At 40.4% G+C, this 26,510-nt stretch overlaps 1 protein-coding gene across 2 annotated transcripts in view; it reads right to left on the bottom strand.

The window, feature by feature from the left end:
- LOC149564709 (uncharacterized) overlaps positions 1-26,101 on the bottom strand; it is a 67,620-nt gene extending 41,519 nt beyond the window's left edge. The window contains exons 1-2 of one of the 2 annotated variants that reach the window (XM_089818257.1): positions 25,933-26,101; positions 25,257-25,773 (exon numbers count right to left, since the gene is read on the bottom strand). In XM_089818257.1, the coding sequence (XP_089674383.1) occupies positions 25,257-25,523 (267 nt within the window). In that variant the 5' untranslated portion in view covers positions 25,524-25,773; positions 25,933-26,101. Of the gene's footprint in view, positions 1-25,256 lie in introns of both variants that reach the window. The other variant, XM_089818256.1, reaches the window with a different exon arrangement.
- Between the last annotated feature and the right edge of the window lie 409 nt (positions 26,102-26,510).

The raw sequence follows: 26,510 nt of genomic DNA, 5'->3' as shown, positions 1-26,510 counted from the left end.
GCGGAAACATGATCACCCTGCAAGTTCATACGGCCTAAGGCCAAATATCAACTATTCATCAAAAAAAACTTCAAAAAACATAGAAAGCCTCAAGCTGCCAACGCAACACCAGCCAAGGGAGGAGGATCCTTATCATCAGAACGCCACCCGAGGGTGGGGTGTGCAGACGGCTCAGGAGGAGCCCATCCATCATCAGTAGCAGCATTATCTTCTTCTTTTTCTCCCTCTGGCCTGGGAGGAGAGATGGCTAAGTCCAGCCGAGGAAACACCCGCTTGGGGTTTGAATGCGCAAAGGGCCAACCGGTAGCAGGAGCAGCAAGAGGAGCCATTGGGGACCACCCCGAGCCAGACCTCCGAGGAGGCGAGGCGAAGCAGTGCCGACCACCAAAGCCTCCAAAAGAGCAACGCTGATCAAAAGCACCACCACTGGGAGAGCGGTGCGACTGAGAGTGAGGCGTGTGTGAGCGGCACGACAAAACTGCTACATCCTTGACGGGGACCACAAGGAGGGGTACGGTCGCCGGAGGCCAAATCCAGTGGAACACGAGCTACCGTACAGGGGGCATTTCCCCATTGTGCCAACAGCTCCTGTAGGTGAGCCACCTCCAGAGCCACTTTATCTGTTTATTCTTGAATCTGCAACATGACATTGTTATAAATACATGATTTAGCATACATAGCAACATTAATGTCAAATGTGTTATTAGCATAAATAACTGTATTGCGATCTTTCCAAATGGTAAATAAGATTTCCAATCAGAAAGCATGCCATATCTGGGAGTACTTGAAGGGAATCTGAGTGTTTTCACCCAGAACAACCATATGTCAAGAGAAAGGTTTTGGGCAGATGGGGCGAAAGAGATCATGGATCCATCACCAGTAACACTGAGCCCGTCGACAGAACCAAAAAATGTGCAAAAAAGTCTCTGGTTGACCACAAAAAGGGCAACGGGGGTCGGGAACACCTAGATACCACAGCTGGGGGCCCAAAGGCAAGCCCTGGAAAAGAATACACAAGGCAAAATGCGCAATTTTAGGCTCAATAATGGTTTGCCACGCAATGGATAACCTATGACTCCAAGTACAGCGAGAAGATTGCAAATGCCATCTTTGGTTGAGAACTTCAACCATGGGTAGGTGAGGAACCAGCCATCAATAGCCCAACCTAGGCTTGTAGTTGGTTACCATGGGTCTAGATACCACTTCCAGTCTTTCCTCCAAGGGTGAGAGGACTGAATGCCAATTTTATGTAACAAATGTGGAGGCATCGCAGAAACTAGAAGATCAAAAGTCTATCGATCTGGACGAGTGAGCCGAAATTGCACTTTCATATCCTCCCACGACCGTAAGCTCATAGTAACTCTAGAGAAAAGATCTTTAGGGGTTCTTATACCGCATTTAAAAAAACACAGAGCACTAGCCCCATGTACTTTGGCCAAGGGAACACCTTGGATAGCAAATAATGGTGACCACCAGAGATTGTGTTGGTTCATGGAGAGCCCATCTCTAAACCCATCACCAACCTAGCAAAGCTAGGGCTTAACTGCTTCCCAGGCTTTCCAAATACTCTTGGCAACAAAAGTGCCCTGAATCTGAACAGATTCAGTGGTCACAAGAAGGGTTTGAAAACCAATCCCCTTCCAGGCTGGCCGGTGAACCAGAAAGCCTGAAGGAATGTAATGCCGCAACAAAATCTTCCAAGCTTCATTGCCAGAAAGAGCTCGGATAACCCATTTGGCACAAAGAGCAGTACCTTGCTTCTAGGTAGACAGCAAGCCTAGGCCGCCAGACTCCTTGGGAAGACGACAGAAATCCCAGGCAACTCTATGAAAGCCCTAGTGAGAAGCATCTGAAGCCCAGAGGAAATTACGTAACAAGCGCTCAAGTTTGAGATAAGAGGCCTTTGAAGGAGCCCAACAATAGTACACATGGGTGGCAGCCAACACTTTGGAACAAATCTAGAATTTTCCCACAAGGGAGAGAGGTATGGTAATCCAATATTCCAACTTCTTCTCTATTCGTGCAAGGACCGCATTCCAGAGCTCGACGGCAGAAGCTTGGAAGGCAAAAGTGATGCCCAGAAAATGAAAAACTTCACCATGCTGGACCCACTTCCATTGATATTGCCCAAGCCAAGTAGGCAGGGGAAGGGAAGACTGCCTGTAACAGTGGGTTTTGTGCCACTGAATAGCGAACCTTGAAGCAAGACAGAAGGTGTCAAGACATTGCAAAGTGGAGGCAAAATTCTCCTCATCCTCAATGAGAGTGAGGAAGGAGTCATCTGCGAAATGGCCATTCACAAGCTGCTCAAGGGAGTCCAAAAGGGAAATACTACAAACCCTCCCTTGTGAGATGGCATTTGTGAGCAAGTACCCAAAACCTTCAGCAGCCAACACATATAGAGAGGGCGCCAGCGGACAACCTTGTCAAATTGAACGATAGAGCCCAAAGGCTTGCAATTGGCGGCCATTGATGGAGATACAAGCAGAGGCATCCCCAAAAAGCATCTGAACTAACCGCAAAAAAGTAGGGCCAAACCTAAGCGCCAGAAGCATTGCAAGAATGAAAGGCCACTCAATCCGATCATAAGCTTTGGCAAAATCAATCTTGAGAAAGATGGCCTAGTGCTTGGAGTGTCGAGCCCATTCCATCCCTTCCCACACAGCAATTATATTGTCCGGGATATACTGGGATTTGAAAAAACCCGTTTGTTCAAGGCGAATAATTTGAGGAGGAAGATGACAGATTTTAAGAGAGAGAGCCTTGGCAATGATCTTGTAAGAGACATTCAACAAGGTGATGGGCCTCCAATTGCATATATCTTCAGGGTCACCAGCCTTATGTATGAATTTGATATTCCTCTTATTAAATATTATTGCCTAAAGAGCAGGAATTGTAGGCTTCAAGGTAAACCTTATGTAGGTCTGGTCCAATCTCTTCCAAAAAGGCTTTGTAAAATTCACGAGGGAAACCATCACAACCACGGGCCTTATCGTCTGCCATGGAAAAAACAGCTTCCTTGAGGTTCGTAAAGTGAGCTACTCGCAGAACGCATATTGTTTTGGAGCGAGTTTTTTAGGAGTGACATCCAAACAAGCTTGCAAGGCTTGATTCCGGGCTTTCAAAGGGTCCTATGTTGTGAAAACATTTTCATAATGGCGAACGAAAGCTTGGAGAATGTCAGGAAGCTCACAAAAGGAATGTTGACCCTCCCGAATACAGTTGATCCCCACCACAGAATGGCGAGCCCTCAACATATTAAAAAATTCCTTGGAAGCTTGATCTCCAATCTCACCCCAATGTAGGCGGGCTTTGAGCTTAGCTCCCCAGGCAGTATAGTTGTCTACAACCTACTTTTAGTGGTGGAGGTTGGCAAGCCGAACCTGGAGATCCGAGTCAAATGGATTCATGGCTAGAGCTTCATTAGTTGTACAAAGATCTTTGATAGTGGCCTCATATGATGTCTTCTGATAAGTGGCCTACTATCTCCCATAAATGCGAAGAAACTTCGCAGTATGGGTGATGGCGTCATTCCACCACTGAATCCACCCAAAGGTGGAATGGGGCCTAGGCTCGAGATTCCAAGTTTGTAGAATATGTGAGGTGGCGGGCGGATATGACAGTAAGGAGGTATTAAGCTAAAACTGAGTTTTACAATTACGAGGAGGAGCGGAATGCCAGCTAATGGAGAAGTGAATGGGAAAATGGTCAGAAAGAGTCACATTAGGGAGTGGAGTGACAACTAGCATACTCGTGTGAGAAAAGGAAAAAAAAGGATTGAGCAGAAATCATAGCACGGTCCAACCTTTTAAGAACCCTATCAGATCCCTCTCGAAAGTCAAACCAAGTGTACTAGACGCCATCAGGCCAGTGGCAGTGAACATTGGGATCAAAAAGACCTAGCTTGTTCTGCATGTAAAACCAGGCTTCCCTCAAATGCAGAAGGCCCACTTTATCAATAGCCAGTGCAACCATATTGAAATCTCCGCAGAATATCCAAGTGGCAAGCGACAAATGATCAGCTAGCCACCTCCACAGGTGTGAGCACTCGACCACATCATTAGGGGCATAGACATTGACAATGCCAAAATAATGATTTTGAAAAGACAATAAAATCCAAACAACTCTCTGCAAGGGGTCAGAACCATGAGAAATAACAAAAGGAAAAAGCCGAGGGGAGAGGAGAGTGACTACACCACCTCGACCAGCTTCATGCTGAGAAGCAAAACTAACACCATCCGGCCATATAACACAGCAAGCTAAGTTGAGAACAAACCTAAAGACTTTTACTTCTTGCAAACATAATACATCAATATTGCCAAGCCTACGCTTGGTATCACGAACAGAATATTTTCTAGGGAGGTCTGTTAGCCCCCACACATTCCATGAGATAAAATTCATTATAAACCAACTTGCATATTCTCCTCATCCCCAAGAGAGGAAAAGTTGTTATGCAAGAAAGCAGAGGAATCAAACGAGGGGTCACCCAAAGAGATGGCTCTTCGTTTTTTCTCATTGGTAAAGACTACATTCCGGCCTTCGAGGCTGCGAGAGCAACAGAGAGGCGGTGAGGAAATCATAGAAGTTGCTCGGGGCTCACGCACCTAAGCAACTTGGACCTCCGATTGTTCTGTCTCCTACAACGCAAGGTTTGAAATAGGCAACGGCACAACCATGGGAACCTCAGGAGCCACAGGAACAAGAGGAGCCGCACTATAGCTAGGACGGCTGGGTTCTTGAGCAACAAGGCCTAGTTTAGCAGCACCCTTGCCTTTCTTGACAACCGTCGTCCATTCATCTTTTTTAACGGCCAAAGCCGGCTTGGTTTCCTAGACCGGAGAGCAATTGCACTCAAGAAGAGGACAATCCTTTATCTTATGGCTAGCAAATTGACAGCAAAAGCAAGTGTTAGGGAGATTCAGGTAAAGCACCTTTTGGGTAAAGGTGCTAGCATCAATCTGAATTTCCACTGATTCTTTAAGGTCCCTATAGAGGTCGACCTCAACACAAACCCTCCGTTGGGCATTGAAAAACTTGTCTGATTCCACACAAATCACTTTGCCCACAATTTGGGCAATTTTTTGGAGGAAAGACCAGCAAGGGATGGGCAACCCAGGGAACTCTGCCCAAACTGGAACCCTAAGTTTGTGGTCATCCGAGACGCAAAAGCATAGTAATGAGAATCGTGCTGAAATCGCATGAATTGCCAATTTAGCGATCAGATTCATGCATGCTGATATTTTTGGTGTCGAAAATCGTGATTGGCGATTTCATCGGGTGAATCGCCATCAGAAATCGCTAAAAATCGGCTGGCAGCAACAAGCATGTTTAGTTGGAAATAATATAATAATCACTTATGTTTTTTGCTTTCTTTTTTACCTTTCCTCTTTGTTATAACCCTAAAGGGCCTTCTAATTGTTAAGCATGACTAGAAGAGAGCGCCCCGCGGGGGCGCTGCCCCTCGACCCTGCTGGGGGCGTTGCCCCCTAGACCCCCAGTCGCTGCAGTTATCAGTCGTGGGAAGTCTAACCAGTTGATGAGACTTGAAGTTGTTGTAGGCATGGAGTGTCTGTGGTGAAGAGAACAATAGAGCAAGCCTTTCGAGAGGGGTGATATGCTTTGAAGCACTTGGAGTAGGTGTTGGATGTGAAGCTGCCTTATAAAAACTCTTTACCCCATGTGGTAAACACAAACTTCCATGTTTATATATGTTAAGTTTCAACTTCTATTTGATGATGTTATAGTGTGTTTAAGTTATATTCAATAAAAGGTGCATGAAATAAGTCTTAAATTGTTAAAATCTCTACATTTAAAGGGTTTTTTCAAATTTACCGATTCATCGGCGATTCACCCCCGATTCACAATTTGATTCGGCCATGCTGATTCCAATACAATTCCGATTCTTGTTACTATGCGCAAAAGTCTCAAAACCATCTCTAAAAAACAAGCAGAGATGAGCGAACTGTCCACGGCCCATGGCTAAAAATGCTCTTGGCCTAGGAGGGGTTACCGAAACAAAACAAAAAAAGCCTTAGTGAGGCTTTGAATCCCTTCAAGGCAAATCCCTTGGGGGGTCCAGGCCTTGGTGACCCATTTACGTAGCGTGCTTTCAGATGGAGTGTGACCCACAAAATACCCAATAAGGGTTTGGGTTTCTAGCCATTGACAAGCAGATTCAAAAGCAAAGATATTCAAAACCAGGTCGGGAGAGGAATTACCTCGTGGAACACCTTGGGCACAAACTTGCGCGAGCATTTTCTCGGCGGTGCCATTTTTGCATGCAACAACAATTCAAGCACCAACAGCAACTACTAGGCTAGAGAGGGCCGAGGCTATTATATCCTAAAAGGAATTCCTGCACTAAATGTGGAATGACAAGCGGCACAACAGAAGGGGTTTAGATGAAAATCGTACAGATTTTTCGCACCAGGACCGTGATCTCGGAGGGTTTGCGAAAATCTTGGAAGATGCCTCCAAGAAGATTAGACCCTAGGACAATTGATGATCTTAGTGATGCTATGGAGGAAAGGATCTTGGAGAAGATTAGAGTAGAATTCAAATTTGAGATTACATTGATAAAGAGTGACATGATTGCTGAAATTGTGAGTGCTTCAGGTGGTGTACCTCGGCATGCAAGTACTGAAGATGGTTATGAAGAAGTTGCAGAGGACTTTGAAGTTTTTGGATCGAATGGTGAGGACAAAACTAATTGTGTGGAGAGACCTATGGGAAATAGGGTTTGTCAATTTTCTAGACCTGGATCTTAGTTGAAGTTAAAGCATAAAATGAAGGTTTCTAATTTCTCAAGTACTTTGATTCCTGAAGACTTGATTGATTGGATTGGTGAATTGGAAGACTACTTTGAGCTTGAGGCTAATGGGGATCCACTCAGAGTACAGTTGACACAAACAAAGCTGAAGAGACATGCTACTCTTTGGTTTAAAGAACTGCAAAGAGACAGAGAAGAAAGGGAAATGAAGATCACAAGATGGAGATTGATGGTGACTAAGTTGAAGGCTAAGTTCATTCCTGTTGATTATGAACTTGAGTTGTTTAAGAGATTGCAGAATCTAAAATAGAAAGATATGTTTGTGAAAGATTATACCGAGGAGTTCTACAAATTGACTATTTGGTTTGGGCATAGAGAATTGTCAAAGGAAAAGGTAGCTCGGTACATTAATGGTTTAAGATTCAATATTCAGGATGAGGTTGGTATGTTCAATATTTCTTCAGTTGAGGATGTTTATCAGTATGCTTTGAGAGCAGAGGAGAAGTTGAAAAGGAAGAATCAAGGTGGTTCTTGAGGGAAGAAGCAAGACTACTCGGCAAAGGCTATACTGAGTGTAGTAGATGAACCAAAACCTGTTGAGCAGAAGAGAAGGACAAGTAGAGGTGAGTTTAAGAGTACTAGTTTCAGATGCCATGAAGAAGGACATAATATTATGAGTGTCTGCAAATGGCTGGTGATAAAAGAGCTATTATTTTTTAATGAGGTTGAAGACCATGAACCTAAGAAAGGAGAGTTTATTGGCTCAACGAGTGTTGATTGGTCAGAGGACACTAGATTCTTGTCAGAGGATTAGTTTGTTAAGGACTCATTGTAAGTCTGGTGGTAAAGTCTGCAGTGTGATTGTGGATGGTGGTAGTACTGATATCCTTTTTGTTGAGGAGATGGTTCAGAAACTTGGTTTGAAGAGAGTGAGACGTCCTTATCCTTATAGGATTGGCTAGTTGCGAAGTGAGCATGGTTTGGGAGAGAGGGAGCAATGCCTTGTTGATTTCCAAATTGGGCAGTATAAGGATCTGTAAAAATTTGGTATAGCTATGATGCCATGTAATAATTTGCCTAAGGCAAGAATGAAATGTCAAGATCTAGAAATTCAAGAGAGCACAAGAGAGACAAGATATGATCAAATAAGAATAGATTAATCAGATAATTGGATGAATACATCATAGAAGTGTCTTGTATATAAAGGCAACTAATATGTCTAGGAGTCATACAAGAGATAAACATAACAACTAAGCACATGTCCACCAAGAGTGGATTATCCTCCATTGTAAATGAATGTACGTGCAACAATGAGAGGATAAGAATGCAAAGGTGTATCTCATAAAGAGATGTAGTAGACAACATGTGCTCAATTGAAGTGCAAACTACTGTGTTGTTTACATGACAACTCATATGAATATGCAAACTCCTAGGTGTCTACATGACAACTACTATGCTAATGCATTGACCTAAGTAAACTTAAGTAAAGTGTAAATAGTAAATACTTATTTACACCAACAACCCCCCCTCAAGTGTAACTTGGGGAAATGTACTTAAGCTCACAAAAGCTAGATGATAATGCGAGATGGGTCTCAGCTACTAGGCCATGTTAGGTACCCATGTACAATATGCAAGTGTAAATGATATATAATGCAATCTCTCATAAAGCAAAGAAAGAGAGAAAACCTCGTGAAAAAAAACACTCCCCCAAAAAGAGACGAAAAAATAAGATGCATGGATGGATGGAGTAATAAAGACCCCCCCAACCATTACAACATACATCATATATATGCAATATACATCATATATATGCAATAAAGAAGTATGAGAAAGACACAATCCCAGAAGAGGAAAAGGTCCCCCTCACAAGAGAGAAGAAGTAGAAGAAGAAGAAAGGAGACAAGGTAGTCCCCCCCAATGTAGAATGCCCATCAGTGATAGCTGCTCCAAGATGAATGTAGAAGCTGATCCATGACTGTTGAATAATGTCCCTACCCTTAGGAAGAAACAATGTCATAGGTACGTATGAGATGCTTCCCCAATGTGTAGAAAGAATCTTGAAGATGAATGGTGTTTCTAAAAATTGCTCAACTGTCCCTGTGTCGATACTGACGGTCGCCCCTTCCAACACTGCTGAAAAGAACAAGTTCGGATCTAGCAAGAATGGATATAGAACATATCCCAAAGAACCAACTATTTCCTCAAATGATAAAGAGACCTCCTGCAACTGTTGTACATAAGGATCCACAATCATATCAACCTTGAAAGACTGATCATGTAGAGACTGGACAAGAGGGTCAGAGTGTTCCCTCACAACAACTAAATAAGGATCTTCTTCATCAAAGAGAAGATGTATATCATCAATAATGTCTCCCAAATCTGCTATGTAGGACTCCACAAACAAACATGAAATGTTTATCAAGTAGTCATCCCCTAATGCTGGAACCGGAAGACAAGGTGTACCCAAATGTACTCAATTACATGGACCTATCACTGTAGCACTGAATGCATGTGGAATTTGCTAATGTTGTAACCTCATCCTACATCTGTCAGAAGGATCCCCTACAAGTGAACCTGTTGAATCACCATCATTGTTGTCACTATCAATTTCCACAATGTATGAAGTATGGAGAGGATTAGAGGATAAGTTAGGTGAACTTTCCTCAAAGTGAACATTCCTCTCTATGAATATCTCATAAATCTTGGGATCCATAAGTCTATATGCCTTAACACTTTCTTCATATCCAATGAAAGTACAAGGCCTTGGTGGTGGTGCCTTGCATTCCCTTGAAGATATGCGTGCCCATGCTAGACAACCAAAAGCTCTAAAAGTGTTTCACAAGTGGTTTTCTTCTGCACCATGTCTCAAAATGAGTCATTCCATCTAAGACATTATGAGGAGATCTATTAAGGATGTGACTGGCACTACTTATAGCTTCTACCTCAAGTAATGAATCAAGAGACTTAGCTTGAATCATACAACTTGCCATTGACTTAAGCGTTCTAATCCTCATTCCTGCAACACTTGTCTTTTGTGGACTAAATGCTACAGGATTCTGAAGATCAATACCCTTAAGTTCACAAAAGTCTCTAATTCTTGAGTTCACATATCTACTTTCATTGTCCATACGAAAAACCTTGATGGCTTTACTTGATTGCTTCTCAACATGACTCTTGAAGGCTCGAAACTTATCAAACACTTCATTCTTGTGACCAAGAAAGTAGACCCATGTGTAGCATGAAAAGTCATCAATGAAAGTGAGGACATAGCGACCCTTGATAACTGATGTCACTGAAAAAGGGCCTACTAGAACCATGTGAACCAGCTCAAGAACAACTAATGCTCTCCAAGACTTCCCTTTGTCAAACTTCTCTTCTAGACGCATATCCATTGAACAAGTTGAACATTCACCCTTAGAAAAGTTAATTGTAGGTAGACCTTTGACATTATTTTTTGAGCTAAGCTGATGAACATAGCAGAAGGCAAGATGTCCATACTGCTCATGCCATAATTTACTTTGTGATTGTGAATGTGTTAACAAGGCATGTGAAGGAGACTTAGGCACAAAGTGGGAGAAAGAATAAAGCCTTGTGGCATGATTAACTTTGTGATATGAATATCAGGATTTAACTGTGTGATTTTGAGTCAAACTCGATGACCCATGTTTCATGAGTAGTGATTCAACATGAATCCATCTCTCATGAGAATAAATGGAACACTTAGCACTCATTGGATCTAGGTGATGCTCACAGGGGTGAAGCACCGGGACTTCCCGGGAGGTCACCCATCCCAGTACTACTCCAGCCTGAGCGCGCTTAACTACGGAGTTTCCTCCATAGTTAAACCCAAAGCTTGCAACCCCATTTGCAAAACCTTCACCAAGTGTTGTGCCTTATGAACCATTCATTAGAAAGCCCCTTAAGCTCATCAATTGATAAGTAGGAGATAATTTCCACAGCTAGTCAAATTGTGATATGAATATCAGGATTTAACTGTGTGATTTTGAGTCAAACTCGATGACCCATGTTTCATGAGTAGTGATTCAACATGAATCCATCTCTCATGAGAATAAATGGAACACTTAGCACTCATTGGATCTAGGTGATGCTCACAGGGGTGAAGCACCGGGACTTCCCGGGAGGTCACCCATCCCAGTACTACTCCAGCCTGAGCGCGCTTAACTACGGAGTTTCCTCCATAGTTAAACCCAAAGCTTGCAACCCCATTTGCAAAACCTTCACCAAGTGTTGTGCCTTATGAACCATTCATTAGAAAGCCCCTTAAGCTCATCAATTGATAAGTAGGAGATAATTTCCACAGCTAGTCAAATTGTGATATGAATATCAGGATTTAACTGTGTGATTTTGAGTCAAACTCGATGACCCATGTTTCATGAGTAGTGATTCAACATGAATCCATCTCTCATGAGAATAAATGGAACACTTAGCACTCATTGGATCTAGGTGATGCTCACAGGGGTGAAGCACCGGGACTTCCCGGGAGGTCACCCATCCCAGTACTACTCCAGCCTGAGCGCGCTTAACTACGGAGTTTCCTCCATAGTTAAACCCAAAGCTTGCAACCCCATTTGCAAAACCTTCACCAAGTGTTGTGCCTTATGAACCATTCATTAGAAAGCCCCTTAAGCTCATCAATTGATAAGTAGGAGATAATTTCCACAGCTAGTCAAATTGTGATATGAATATCAGGATTTAACTGTGTGATTTTGAGTCAAACTCGATGACCCATGTTTCATGAGTAGTGATTCAACATGAATCCATCTCTCATGAGAATAAATGGAACACTTAGCACTCATTGGATCTAGGTGATGCTCACAGGGGTGAAGCACCGGGACTTCCCGGGAGGTCACCCATCCCAGTACTACTCCAGCCTGAGCGCGCTTAACTACGGAGTTTCCTCCATAGTTAAACCCAAAGCTTGCAACCCCATTTGCAAAACCTTCACCAAGTGTTGTGCCTTATGAACCATTCATTAGAAAGCCCCTTAAGCTCATCAATTGATAAGTAGGAGATAATTTCCACAGCTAGTCAAATTGTGATATGAATATCAGGATTTAACTGTGTGATTTTGAGTCAAACTCGATGACCCATGTTTCATGAGTAGTGATTCAACATGAATCCATCTCTCATGAGAATAAATGGAACACTTAGCACTCATTGGATCTAGGTGATGCTCACAGGGGTGAAGCACCGGGACTTCCCGGGAGGTCACCCATCCCAGTACTACTCCAGCCTGAGCGCGCTTAACTACGGAGTTTCCTCCATAGTTAAACCCAAAGCTTGCAACCCCATTTGCAAAACCTTCACCAAGTGTTGTGCCTTATGAACCATTCATTAGAAAGCCCCTTAAGCTCATCAATTGATAAGTAGGAGATAATTTCCACAGCTAGTCAAATTGTGATATGAATATCAGGATTTAACTGTGTGATTTTGAGTCAAACTCGATGACCCATAAGGTTTTGCAAACTGTGTGATTTTGAGTCAAACTCGATTTAACTTGGTGAAGGTTTTGCAAATGGGGTTGCAAGCTTTGGGTTTAACTATGGAGGAAACTCCGTAGTTAAGCGCGCTCAGGCTGGAGTAGTACTGGGATGGGTGACCTCCCGGGAAGTCCCGGTGCTTCACCCCTGTGAGCATCACCTAGATCCAATGAGTGCTAAGTGTTCCATTTATTCTCATGAGAGATGGATTCATGTTGAATCACTACTCATGAAACATGGGTCATCGAGTTTGACTCAAAATCACACAGTTAAATCCTGATATTCATATCACAATTTGACTAGCTGTGGAAATTATCTCCTACTTATCAATTGATGAGCTTAAGGGGCTTTCTAATGAATGGTTCATAAGGCACAACACTTGGTGAAGGTTTTGCAAATGGGGTTGCAAGCTTTGGGTTTAACTATGGAGGAAACTCCGTAGTTAAGCGCGCTCAGGCTGGAGTAGTACTGGGATGGGTGACCTCCCGGGAAGTCCCGGTGCTTCACCCCTGTGAGCATCACCTAGATCCAATGAGTGCTAAGTGTTCCATTTATTCTCATGAGAGATGGATTCATGTTGAATCACTACTCATGAAACATGGGTCATCGAGTTTGACTCAAAATCACACAGTTAAATCCTGATATTCATATCACAATTTGACTAGCTGTGGAAATTATCTCCTACTTATCAATTGATGAGCTTAAGGGGCTTTCTAATGAATGGTTCATAAGGCACAACACTTGGTGAAGGTTTTGCAAATGGGGTTGCAAGCTTTGGGTTTAACTATGGAGGAAACTCCGTAGTTAAGCGCGCTCAGGCTGGAGTAGTACTGGGATGGGTGACCTCCCGGGAAGTCCCGGTGCTTCACCCCTGTGAGCATCACCTAGATCCAATGAGTGCTAAGTGTTCCATTTATTCTCATGAGAGATGGATTCATGTTGAATCACTACTCATGAAACATGGGTCATCGAGTTTGACTCAAAATCACACAGTTAAATCCTGATATTCATATCACAATTTGACTAGCTGTGGAAATTATCTCCTACTTATCAATTGATGAGCTTAAGGGGCTTTCTAATGAATGGTTCATAAGGCACAACACTTGGTGAAGGTTTTGCAAATGGGGTTGCAAGCTTTGGGTTTAACTATGGAGGAAACTCCGTAGTTAAGCGCGCTCAGGCTGGAGTAGTACTGGGATGGGTGACCTCCCGGGAAGTCCCGGTGCTTCACCCCTGTGAGCATCACCTAGATCCAATGAGTGCTAAGTGTTCCATTTATTCTCATGAGAGATGGATTCATGTTGAATCACTACTCATGAAACATGGGTCATCGAGTTTGACTCAAAATCACACAGTTAAATCCTGATATTCATATCACAATTTGACTAGCTATGGAAATTATCTCCTACTTATCAATTGATGAGCTTAAGGGGCTTTCTAATGAATGGTTCATAAGGCACAACACTTGGTGAAGGTTTTGCAAATGGGGTTGCAAGCTTTGGGTTTAACTATGGAGGAAACTCCGTAGTTAAGCGCGCTCAGGCTGGAGTAGTACTGGGATGGGTGACCTCCCGGGAAGTCCCGGTGCTTCACCCCTGTGAGCATCACCTAGATCCAATGAGTGCTAAGTGTTCCATTTATTCTCATGAGAGATGGATTCATGTTGAATCACTACTCATGAAACATGGGTCATCGAGTTTGACTCAAAATCACACAGTTAAATCCTGATATTCATATCACAATTTGACTAGCTGTGGAAATTATCTCCTACTTATCAATTGATGAGCTTAAGGGGCTTTCTAATGAATGGTTCATAAGGCACAACACTTGGTGAAGGTTTTGCAAATGGGGTTGCAAGCTTTGGGTTTAACTATGGAGGAAACTCCGTAGTTAAGCGCGCTCAGGCTGGAGTAGTACTGGGATGGGTGACCTCCCGGGAAGTCCCGGTGCTTCACCCCTGTGAGCATCACCTAGATCCAATGAGTGCTAAGTGTTCCATTTATTCTCATGAGAGATGGATTCATGTTGAATCACTACTCATGAAACATGGGTCATCGAGTTTGACTCAAAATCACACAGTTAAATCCTGATATTCATATCACAATTTGACTAGCTGTGGAAATTATCTCCTACTTATCAATTGATGAGCTTAAGGGGCTTTCTAATGAATGGTTCATAAGGCACAACACTTGGTGAAGGTTTTGCAAATGGGGTTGCAAGCTTTGGGTTTAACTATGGAGGAAACTCCGTAGTTAAGCGCGCTCAGGCTGGAGTAGTACTGGGATGGGTGACCTCCCGGGAAGTCCCGGTGCTTCACCCCTGTGAGCATCACCTAGATCCAATGAGTGCTAAGTGTTCCATTTATTCTCATGAGAGATGGATTCATGTTGAATCACTACTCATGAAACATGGGTCATCGAGTTTGACTCAAAATCACACAGTTAAATCCTGATATTCATATCACAATTTGACTAGCTGTGGAAATTATCTCCTACTTATCAATTGATGAGCTTAAGGGGCTTTCTAATGAATGGTTCATAAGGCACAACACTTGGTGAAGGTTTTGCAAATGGGGTTGCAAGCTTTGGGTTTAACTATGGAGGAAACTCCGTAGTTAAGCGCGCTCAGGCTGGAGTAGTACTGGGATGGGTGACCTCCCGGGAAGTCCCGGTGCTTCACCCCTGTGAGCATCACCTAGATCCAATGAGTGCTAAGTGTTCCATTTATTCTCATGAGAGATGGATTCATGTTGAATCACTACTCATGAAACATGGGTCATCGAGTTTGACTCAAAATCACACAGTTAAATCCTGATATTCATATCACAATTTGACTAGCTGTGGAAATTATCTCCTACTTATCAATTGATGAGCTTAAGGGGCTTTCTAATGAATGGTTCATAAGGCACAACACTTGGTGAAGGTTTTGCAAATGGGGTTGCAAGCTTTGGGTTTAACTATGGAGGAAACTCCGTAGTTAAGCGCGCTCAGGCTGGAGTAGTACTGGGATGGGTGACCTTCCGGAAAGTCCCGGTGCTTCACCCCTGTGAGCATCACCTAGATCCAATGAGTGCTAAGTGTTCCATTTATTCTCATGAGAGATGGATTCATGTTGAATCACTACTCATGAAACATGGGTCATCGAGTTTGACTCAAAATCACACAGTTAAATCCTGATATTCATATCACAATTTGACTAGCTGTGGAAATTATCTCCTACTTATCAATTGATGAGCTTAAGGGGCTTTCTAATGAATGGTTCATAAGGCACAACACTTGGTGAAGGTTTTGCAAATGGGGTTGCAAGCTTTGGGTTTAACTATGGAGGAAACTCCGTAGTTAAGCGCGCTCAGGCTGGAGTAGTACTGGGATGGGTGACCTCCCGGGAAGTCCCGGTGCTTCACCCCTGTGAGCATCACCTAGATCCAATGAGTGCTAAGTGTTCCATTTATTCTCATGAGAGATGGATTCATGTTGAATCACTACTCATGAAACATGGGTCATCGAGTTTGACTCAAAATCACACAGTTAAATCCTGATATTCATATCACAATTTGACTAGCTGTGGAAATTATCTCCTACTTATCAATTGATGAGCTTAAGGGGCTTTCTAATGAATGGTTCATAAGGCACAACACTTGGTGAAGGTTTTGCAAATGGGGTTGCAAGCTTTGGGTTTAACTATGGAGGAAACTCCGTAGTTAAGCGCGCTCAGGCTGGAGTAGTACTGGGATGGGTGACCTCCCGGGAAGTCCCGGTGCTTCACCCCTGTGAGCATCACCTAGATCCAATGAGTGCTAAGTGTTCCATTTATTCTCATGAGAGATGGATTCATGTTGAATCACTACTCATGAAACATGGGTCATCGAGTTTGACTCAAAATCACACAGTTAAATCCTGATATTCATATCACAATTTGACTAGCTGTGGAAATTATCTCCTACTTATCAATTGATGAGCTTAAGGGGCTTTCTAATGAATGGTTCATAAGGCACAACACTTGGTGAAGGTTTTGCAAATGGGGTTGCAAGCTTTGGGTTTAACTATGGAGGAAACTCCGTAGTTAAGCGCGCTCAGGCTGGAGTAGTACTGGGATGGGTGACCTCCCGGGAAGTCCCGGTGCTTCACCCCTGTGAGCATCACCTAGATCCAATGAGTGCTAAGTGTTCCATTTATTCTCATGAGAGATGGATTCATGTTGAATCACTACTCATGAAACATGGGTCATCGAGTTTGACTCAAAATCACACAGTTAAATCCTGATATTCATATCACAATTTGACTAGCTGTGGAAATTATCTCCTACTTATCAAATGATTAACTTTACCCACTACAACCAATGAATCATCCTTAAGATTTCGCACTATTACTGAATCAAGAAGGAACTCAACTTTTTTTCCACCTCCACAGTGAGTGATTTGGTAAATTGAAAAGAGATTAGTGCTAAGGTTAGGAACATAGAGAACATCTTTGAACTCTCTATTTTCCATCTCAACTTGTCCTTTCCCTTCAACTTCCACTTGTGTACCATTCCCTACAAAGATGTGAGGTACCTTAGATTGCTCCAATGAAGAAAAGTGTCCTTTTGGAGAACCCATATGATGTGAGGCACCCGAGTCAAGAATCCATTCCCCTAAAGAACTTGAACTTGCCATAAGTGCTTGCCCTTTTCCCTTTGAAGTGGATGGATTTAAATCCTTGGAAACATTTGGCACATTGATTTTGTTCTTCCTAAGTAAGTTTTCCAACTCATCTATTCTCTTAATCTTGCAAGGATGCTCATCATGATTGGTTTCTTGCAATATGCACAAAATAGTTTATCCTTCTTCTTGTTGTTTCCCTTCTTGATGGAAGAAGAATTGCCTTGTTGTAAGGAGGAAGATTGTTATGTCTCTAATTGTGATTTTGGCTTCCATTGCTTTTTCTTGTTGTTGGTGAAACTTTTGCCGCCTTGATTTGTTTGGTTCTCATTACTAGCCACACAATGCCTTAAACTTTGATGACTTGAAAATTCCCATATCTATCAACTTAAAGTGTTCCAACATCAACATTTCTGCAAATGCATCAAATGAAGGCTTAGTGAAGGCACTTCCCATGGTCAACTTGTGAGCATTGTAACTCGAAACAAAAGATACACACTCTGAAGGTATCCTCTTCAAGATGTGATGAATCAATCTATCATCCTTCATGGGATTACCACAATCCTTAAGTGCTCTCTACTCATTGGCTTTGTTGACATAGTCTTGAATTGTGTCAAAATTCTTAGGATCCAAGAGAAGTAGATTATCCTCAATTTGGAATCCCTTTTCCTCATCCACCTTACCATACAACCCTTCATGTTTGTCCCAAGCACCCTTGGCATCTTTAAAGTTGAAAATGTGGAAGAAGAGATCTCTATGAACACAACTCCTAATAATTCCTACAGACTGGTTGCTTTTAATTTTCCAATCAACTTGTGCATCAGCATCAATGGGTTTTACAATTGTACCATCAACATATAAATTTAAACCTTTTTCCATTAGTCTACTCCATACAATATCTTTCAATGTAGTATAATTGTGTCAAGTTAAAAGTGGAGTTCTAGGTGAACCCATGATGCAAAAATTAAAAGAGCACAAGAGAGAAAGAGAGACACAAGACACCCCCCCAAATTACTCAATCAAAGAACACCCCCCCCTCCAAAACTGATGCTTTGGCACTTTATATTTAGTGCGGGTACAATAGACACTTGCCAATTTTATATTTACAACTGAAACTATGAAGCTATATATAACTCAACGAGATAAGACAAAAGACCTCTCAAGGATCTAATTAATTACAAGTGCCAAAAATAGGTCAAAAATGACCAAATGCTGAAAGTATTATGTCCACTCAAAATTACGCCAAACTGATACCAGATCTGGAAAGTAGACAAAAGTTATGCACTTTCAAAAAAAATAGCACCTGAATATGTGTCAATATGAGCCTGAAAGAAGCCTCTGATGTTGTAAAATCGGGATTTGCAATTCTCACAAAAATTCAGGAACAAAGATCACAAACAACCTACACAAATGTGTAGAGCACAAGGTTCTACCCCAAAACAAAAAAAATTGCTCGAAAAAGGAGTTTGTATGAAGGAGACATTGCTGTTTGAAAATCACCTTTGTAATTATTTTCCCTGAATCACTATTGTCTCACCTCCAAAAATCAAATGATTCTAGATTTCACCTCAGATGTCCGATTTTGATGAAACAAAAGTCGATTTGAGGGTTTTTTGACTTTCTGAATGTGATACCAACATCTGATTTGCACCAGCAAGCTCCAATCTTGACCTACAAAAAAATCTCTCCAATGGCTATGCAATTAAACCCCTATGGCTCTGATACCATGTAAAAATTTGGTATAGCTATGATACCATGTAATAATTTGCCTAAGGCAAGAATGAAATGCCAAGATCTAGAAGCTCAAGAGATAGCACAAGAGAGACAAGATATGATCAAATAAGAATGGATTAATCAGATAATTGGATATTAGATAATTGGATGAATACATCATAGAAGTGTCTTGTATATAAAGGCAACTAATATGTCTAGGAGTTATACAAGAGATAAGCATAATAGCTAAGCACATGTCCACCAAGAGTGGATTATCCTCCATTGTACATGAATGTACGTGCAACAATAAGAGGACAAGAATGCAAAGGTGTATCTCATAAAAAAATGTGATAGACAACATGTGCTCAATTGGAGTGCAGACTATTGTGTTGTCTACATGACAACTCACATGAATATGCAAACTCATAAGTGTCCACATGACAACTAATATGCTAATGCATTAACCTAAGTAAACTTAAGTGTAAATAGTAAATACTTATTTACACCAACAGGTTCAAGTGTTGTGTGGTATTGTCGATATGAACAGTTGTCATGTGTTGCTTGATAGACCTTGGTAGTATGATTGTAGGGTTGTGCATGATTGTGCCAAGAATGTGTTTACAATTGTGAAAGGTGGCAGGAAGCATTCCCTGATTCCTTTGCAGAATGAAGAGGTTGGTAGAAGGAACCTAAGTATTGGTAGCCGAGTTGAGTTAACAAATTCTGAAAGGGTTAGCAATCAATGTGGACAGAAAATCTGTTGAACACCGAGGATGGAGATGAAGAAGCAGAAGAAGAGCAAGGGAAAGAGTGTACAAGTTGAGGACTTGGAGGACATGTATGTGAAGAACCAGTTTAGGATTATGTGTTGGATCTCGGAAGATGTTCTTCCAGCTACTGAGAACATCTTTTCGCACCTAGGGAGTCTGATGCAAGAGCATCCTGGGGTAGTTGGCTATCTTGCATGATTAAGGAATTTTTGTGGTGTTGAGTGGACTTATTTGGATCTTGGGTAACTAATTTTGATGTATTTAATAAGTATTGTAAGCGTTTAAAGGCATTTGGTATTTAATTTCTGTTGGAGGCCGATTTGTGGCTCTTCAAGTAGTTAATGTAAGGGATATTTAATTTGTAGCTTATTGGGCCAACTTCTGCCTTAGTTGGGTATAAGTAGGGGTTATGGTGAAGTCTTTAGTCATTATTCATCCATCTTGGAGAAAAGGAGGTGATAGAAGAGCGAATTTTGAGAAGGGCTAGTAGTTGAGGCTTGGGAAATAAGGAGATTGCTTGGTGGGCTTGCGAGTACCAATTGGATCTTCCTTGGAGGTTTCTACCAGAGTGTGGATCTGGACTAGCTAGGATTTGGATGGGATCTTGAGCGGTCTTGCAGAACTATTATTTTCTTTGTATTTGGCTGTAACCGGGAAGGCCTTACAGCCCAGCACATTGCATGTAATCAATTGTTTTATGAATAAAGAGTTGTGATTTGGTATCAGATCTTGCATTATTGTTGTGTTTCTATTGTGTGATTATTTGCTGGGGGCTAGGACATCTCCTTTGGTGATTCTCCTACCTTGCACTACACCAAGTTGTAGGATCTTATCATAGGAGACTGCACATTTGTAGTTCATACCTCATTGAATATCATTTGGTGTCCAATGTTGTTGAAAGAATTGATGCAATGATTGCATCTTTCCTTTTTGCAAATAGATTGTCGTTTAATGATGCTCAACCACTTTTCTACAGGGAGAGATGGTCTTGTTGGTTCCCAAAACTGCAGATTGGAAATCCAAGACCCTGCTACTTCTCCAATAGGATTTCGCAATCAGTTTTGACCAGCGAACGAGAATCACCTTGATTCCCTTGCACTTCAAGCTCTGCTATACCTAAGCAGGTAGAATTTGTCCTCAAACCTAATCACTTGGTTTAGAGTTTTTCTAAAGCAAATTTAAGCTTTGGACGGTTGGCAAGGTCCTCGAACTCAATTAAAATGAAAACTAGATGTTGAGTGTTTGAATTGAATGAATTTATAAGGTTTTAATAATGGATCTGATGCTTGTAGAAGGAATATATAGGTTTTTTGACTTCAATAATAGAAAGACCAGTGCCTCTGCTCATACGGGCAGTAGGGTCAACGTCAGTGAATTTTCACGTACAACTTTATAAAGTTTTTATGCACTTATACTGCCAACAACTAAATAATCAAAATGCGACAGATCAAATATTATGCAATCTTAAATTAGTTCAAATTGAGCTTTAACTCCTCTAGTAGGGAGACAAACTAGACAAAAATACAGAAACAATTATATATTTCATAATATCTATGATGATCACATTTAAGATGCTAAATGACCATGTCCACTTATCAAACATTTAAATTGTGTACAGAATTCCAAAAATAATTACAAAGGATGATTCATCTGCAGTTTAAATCTCCATGCCATTTTAAAATAGACAAGACTTTATTTTATCCCATTTAGATAAGAATGTGTAAATTTAAACCCATTTGCTTCAATGGGGGCATTGCAAGAACAATGGCAGTGATAAATATGTATCAGATTAAGCTTACAAAAGCATAAGATCTTTACATTGATTGCTGGTTTGGTGTATTATGAAGCCCGAAACTAAGGAAATGTAATAGCAATGAAAAGTTTGCAGCATAAATAAAAGCAACTCGGGGAGATCAAGATTAGGTTGCAAATACAAATTTTTGGTATAAGAAGCAACCTGATATTAATATATAAACTAATGGCAATGTTTATAAAATAAGCTTAATTTAAGTAATGGCAAAAAATTGGCACATGACAGACAGGGATGGGCTAAAATAATTATGGACTTGGACAGTGGAACAAAATATTTTTAGCCGTGACAGAGTATGTGAATGAACTATCTAATGTAGCACAAATGAAATTGCAATAAGATAGATAATATCGATAATTGAAGTTGAAGGTTGAAGCAGTTTGAACTTCAGATAATACTGGAAGTTATAAGCAGTTTGAAGTTGTGAGCTTATAAACAATATATAAAGGTTGTGGCAATAACGTATGACAGTGAAGCTAGCACATGGAGCATTTTTTAGTTCAGATAACAATGAGCATATCAGGTATGTGACTTGATGACTTACTCATGCAAGAAATAAGTGTTTGGGTGTAATGATTTAGAACTCTGATTTCTGTCAGGACTGACCAATGTATTGCAAAATGGAAATGAAGGTAATATGAGGTGAACCATGGTAATAATCTTAATAAGAAATCTGACGATAAATTTGAAGATAATCCTGGAAGTTGAGCAGTTTGAAGTTGTGAGCATATAAACTACTTATAAAGGTTGTGGCAATAACATATGATAGTGGAGCTAGCACATGGAGCATTTTAAAGTTCAGATCATATCAGGTATGTGACTTGATGATTTATTATGCGAGCAATTAAGTGTTTGGGTGTTATGATTTAGAACTCTGATTTCTGTTAGGACCAACCAATGTATTGCAAAATGGCAGTGAAGGTAATATGAGGTGAACCATGGTATCAATCTCAATAAGAAACTTGACGATAAGTTTGCAATGGAATAAAGCAGCTCTATCTCATTACACTTTCAAGAAATGGATGTTGCAGAAGAGATTATTAGTGCACGGTCTATTACAAGGCAGTTGGGAGAACAGATGGCTCTGCTACAAGTATATGTAATGATTGCAAAAGAAAGCAATTATTTGCAATTTGCATGGAAATTGAGTACACAAATGAGAAATTGCCAATTATTGTTATCTGAAGCATGCAGTTCAGAAATAGAGTTCAGAAACTATGCAGGCAAAAGTGGCATTTGAATTACACTACTGATGATATATGGATTTGTCAAAGGTATTGTGTCTTTGTAGCTTTTCTGGGGATGATTATAATTAGGGTTACAATTAGATTAGAATTTCAGGAATAGGAAACATACAGTGCAAAAGGCAAACAGGGGAATCACGGGAGCAGAAAGACAAAAGTGCAACAAATATTTTTTCTGTATTTTGTTTTGCAGGTGAGGTAGATTAAATATAGAGAAGAACTACAAATAGAAAATGACTAGAGTCACAGTCCAGTACAAATAAAGAAACTGGCAAAATCAATTTTTTAGTTTCCAAAATAATTTCCAACATGAAGGTTTCCAGAATAATCTCCAAGCTATAAGAGGATCCAAATTTTTGCAATTTCCAAAGTGCAGATCAAATATGAACAAAGTATCAATCTCAATTTGTGTTCCATCCAAATTGATTTTAGAAGTATGTTGATGAAACCTATCGGATCAATGTGCAAATTTCTAATATTGCAAAGATCAAATAATTTGCCAGAGTATTTAAAATTTATAGTTTAGGTGTTGAGGCCAACTTGTCTGGTAATGTTAATAAAATTAGGCAGGTAGGTCAGTTTTAGGCATTCTAGGCTTTGGACACAAGTCTGTTCACGCATTAGGAGGTGACTGAATTTGGGTTGCAGGTAGAGGATTCTGTGTTGTAAGTGAATAAAGTCTAAATGATGCTTTTACTATTCAGGTTGAATTAATAAAAACACTGTTGTGTGTGTTTGTTGCAATTATCTCCGTGGCTGTATGTAATTTCTTTAAACAAATTGGTCAAGTACCTGTTATGTTTATCAATTCAGATTTCATGAATCACATGTTTTATTTATTACTTCCATTCAAGGGATGAATTAAACTGTTCAAGGACTATTCATGTTAAGGGGGATCTATAAGAAGAGTTGCAGAAGATAACTATTCTTGGGGCGTGTAATTGTAATGCATTAATACACGTTTAGACCCCGGATATGGTTTTGTGGTGTCATGAAGAAGCACTTACTTTGTATGGTTTGACTCTGTTGTCTGGGTAAAGCACTGATCTGGAAACTACTTGCTCAAAGGTCCAGGAAAATATTGAAGTAAAAAACAAAATTATTTGATTCAGTCTTATTTATGTTTTGGTTAGATTTAGGTGCTGCATGTTCGAAGAGCTCAATAGGAAGATAAAACTAAGAATATTGTCTGTTTGAGGTTAATATTACCAGTCTTAGTTGAATGTGTGCTAACATATCTGCCTGGTGTAATAAGGATCAATCATTGTCGTTTTAATAAGAACTACCCCTAGGTTTGGCAGAGCCTGAAATACAGGGGACATAGGTCCAAACAATCTCCCGTTTGTTGACCAAATCTATCCTTAAATATAAGCATAAGTAATGGAAAAACTTCAGGATTTAATGCATGTAGATTTGAGAACCAACAGGTGCTAGCCATAGTTAACTAAGACATCTTGAATATGTAACTCATGTGATGGCTTGACAACCTAGATGATTAATGAGTTGTGGAAATCTATTACTAGCCTTAGGTATTGACAACCTAGGTGCTAAGCAAGAGTAAATTGAAACTATTCTATTGTCTAAAAAAGTTAGCACCTATAGTCAGATGCTCAATTCAAACCCATTTTCGCAATGTAGGGATTCTCACATTGATTTCACACTCTTCAGATGCTCATCAAAACTTTAGATTAATATAATAAGTCCTATGTTAATTCAAATTTACCAAATATTTATGTGAGCCTTAGGTGTGATCTTTTGTTAATCATTCAGTTGTGTCTCTTATTATGACATATTACTAGCCTTAGGTACGGGCACATTGTTAAACTCGTGCCCTTTCTTATAACAGTCAATTTTGTATAAGTACTAGTCTTTTTCCTCTATTAGAAGGTATGTACTTTCTGCCGTTTTAGTTTGCAAAACATTTCTCATTTAGAAATTTGTATCTGTGTTCCATGACCAGCTTTGAAATCACGAGTAGTTTATGCAACGGGAACACTTGAACATGTGAGCTAAGCAACCCTTATCACTATGCTAATCTCATTGTTAGCTTAGACTTAACAGTGCTTAAGTAAAATTTATCTCAAGTGGCCTTTCATCTAGAGATATAATTGGCTGGTTCACAGAGAGCCTACTAAAGATCAAGGTCTTGCTGAGTACGTTTGGGTATCTCTTAATTTTTAGTGGAGTCAGTTGGACATTCCTCAGTGTTTAGACAGACTGGCAGTCACAACAGAAACCAATTGTTTACTGACTTCAAAAATGCCTGAAATCAGTTATTTTTTTACAAACATTATGTTTCTTTGGTCAACCCAAAAAACATACTTGAAATTTACAGTTTCCTAAATTCAAATGATTTCTACCACGTCTTCCAGTTTGTGTGGTTGACCTAAGAACAGATGCCTGAGAACAATTATTGACCAACTTCCTCTCCTTCCCGGCTCCCAAAATGAAAAAACCAAAACATGCCTGCAATCAATTGTCTTCTGACGTTCCAACCAAAACATAATGCATAACTGAATTCAAAGCCTAAGCATGAAGGCAATTGGGTTTTCCATTTTGCGGACTTCCAATTTATTTGGTCCGAGTGAATTCAAGCTTATTGTTTGTTTATAGTGTTGGGATCCTCCTTGCCAAAAAAGAGATGTCTTAGATTAATTGTTTGCTGACATCCCAACAGAAAAAATAAATCATATTTGAATAAAAAGCTTAAACACGGAGTCAATTGGGTTTCCATTTTACAATCATTTATTGAGTTAGAAGGAAGTAAAGAGAGAAAATAAAAGAGCGGTAAATGAGGAGAAATTAGTTACACGGAATGGATTGAATCCTGAACTGCGTGATTTTGCCTTTGGGTGAGCAGCAAAGACACAGACATCCATGTCAGGCTTCAAGAAATCGGCGCAGTCGGATTCGAGGGCTGACCTAGATCGGAGCCTGAGCTGGTCGACGGTGATACTCTCGTCGTAGTCTTTCGCTTGATTTTCAAAATGGGCCACCATCTTCCCTCCTTCAATTCGCAGCTGTTCCACATCCCACCACGCCCCATCCACATACGCCTCTAATTCCACCCCTGCCATTGCATCTCAATTCACCTTTGCACATAAACAACCCAAAGGAATGAGTTGAATACATAGATTGAAAGGATGTGATTTTAATGATGAGTTGGTAGATGCTTCTCGCAATGAGGATGGTGGTGACAATAATTGTACTGACGCCATATTTTTTGGTCATTTGAAATACAGATGTCGTCTTTTTAATGAGGTCGCAAAACGTGCTCCAGGAAATGGAGGCGGACGCTTTCTGCTTTTCAGCATCGAAGTAATCAATCTGTTCGTACACTAGAAACGAGACAGGGGTCACCAAACTATTACAACTATTCATCATGTGATTTTGCGCACTGTAAAAAATTTAATCGTTCCTTCTCTCTGAAACGCAAAATAAGGGCAAGCGTTTTTTCATAGCTAGTTACAGAGAGAGACCCATTACCTACAGGTATAAGCCCATATGTTTGTTCCCTCTGCTCTAGAAAATCTCATGTCTTCAACCCACATGGGCAGCATGCATATATACTAAAACTCCCAAGGTGGCGTGGCTCTCTGGTGAATTATAACAGATGTGCAATCTTACTTTATCTTATTCAAACCTATGGTCTGCACTTGAGGCCTCTATTTCACCCTAAAACTAGGACAGCTGCTGATTGATTAATTTATTTTTCTTTCCATTAAAAATTATTCCAAAGCATTGAAGAGGATGAAAAGAGTACTTTCCTATAGTTATTCAGTTACTTCAAGAGTAAATGAAGGATTGTTGTCGACTATAATCAATGCAAGGGGTTCAATCTCATATATGAATTTAATCTTAAATTCTAAACAATTATTAGGTTCTACATATTTGAATATGTTATATTTTATTTCACGATATTTTAAAATAGAAAATTGATAACAAATGACAAGTGGATTATTAATATAAAAGATGAGATAACTGAATTTTCAAACATTTAGGAGCTGAAAATAAAGTTTCAATAATTTTTATTTTCTTTTCAATGTTTTATTTTCTTTTCAATG

Source organism: Cupressus sempervirens, chromosome 3 (genome assembly GCF_028749045.1).
Source record: "Cupressus sempervirens isolate cs-2001-9-10 chromosome 3, ASM2874904v1, whole genome shotgun sequence".
NCBI lineage: Eukaryota > Viridiplantae > Streptophyta > Pinopsida > Cupressales > Cupressaceae > Cupressus > Cupressus sempervirens.
This window is presented reverse-complemented; position numbering and strand designations above follow the sequence as displayed.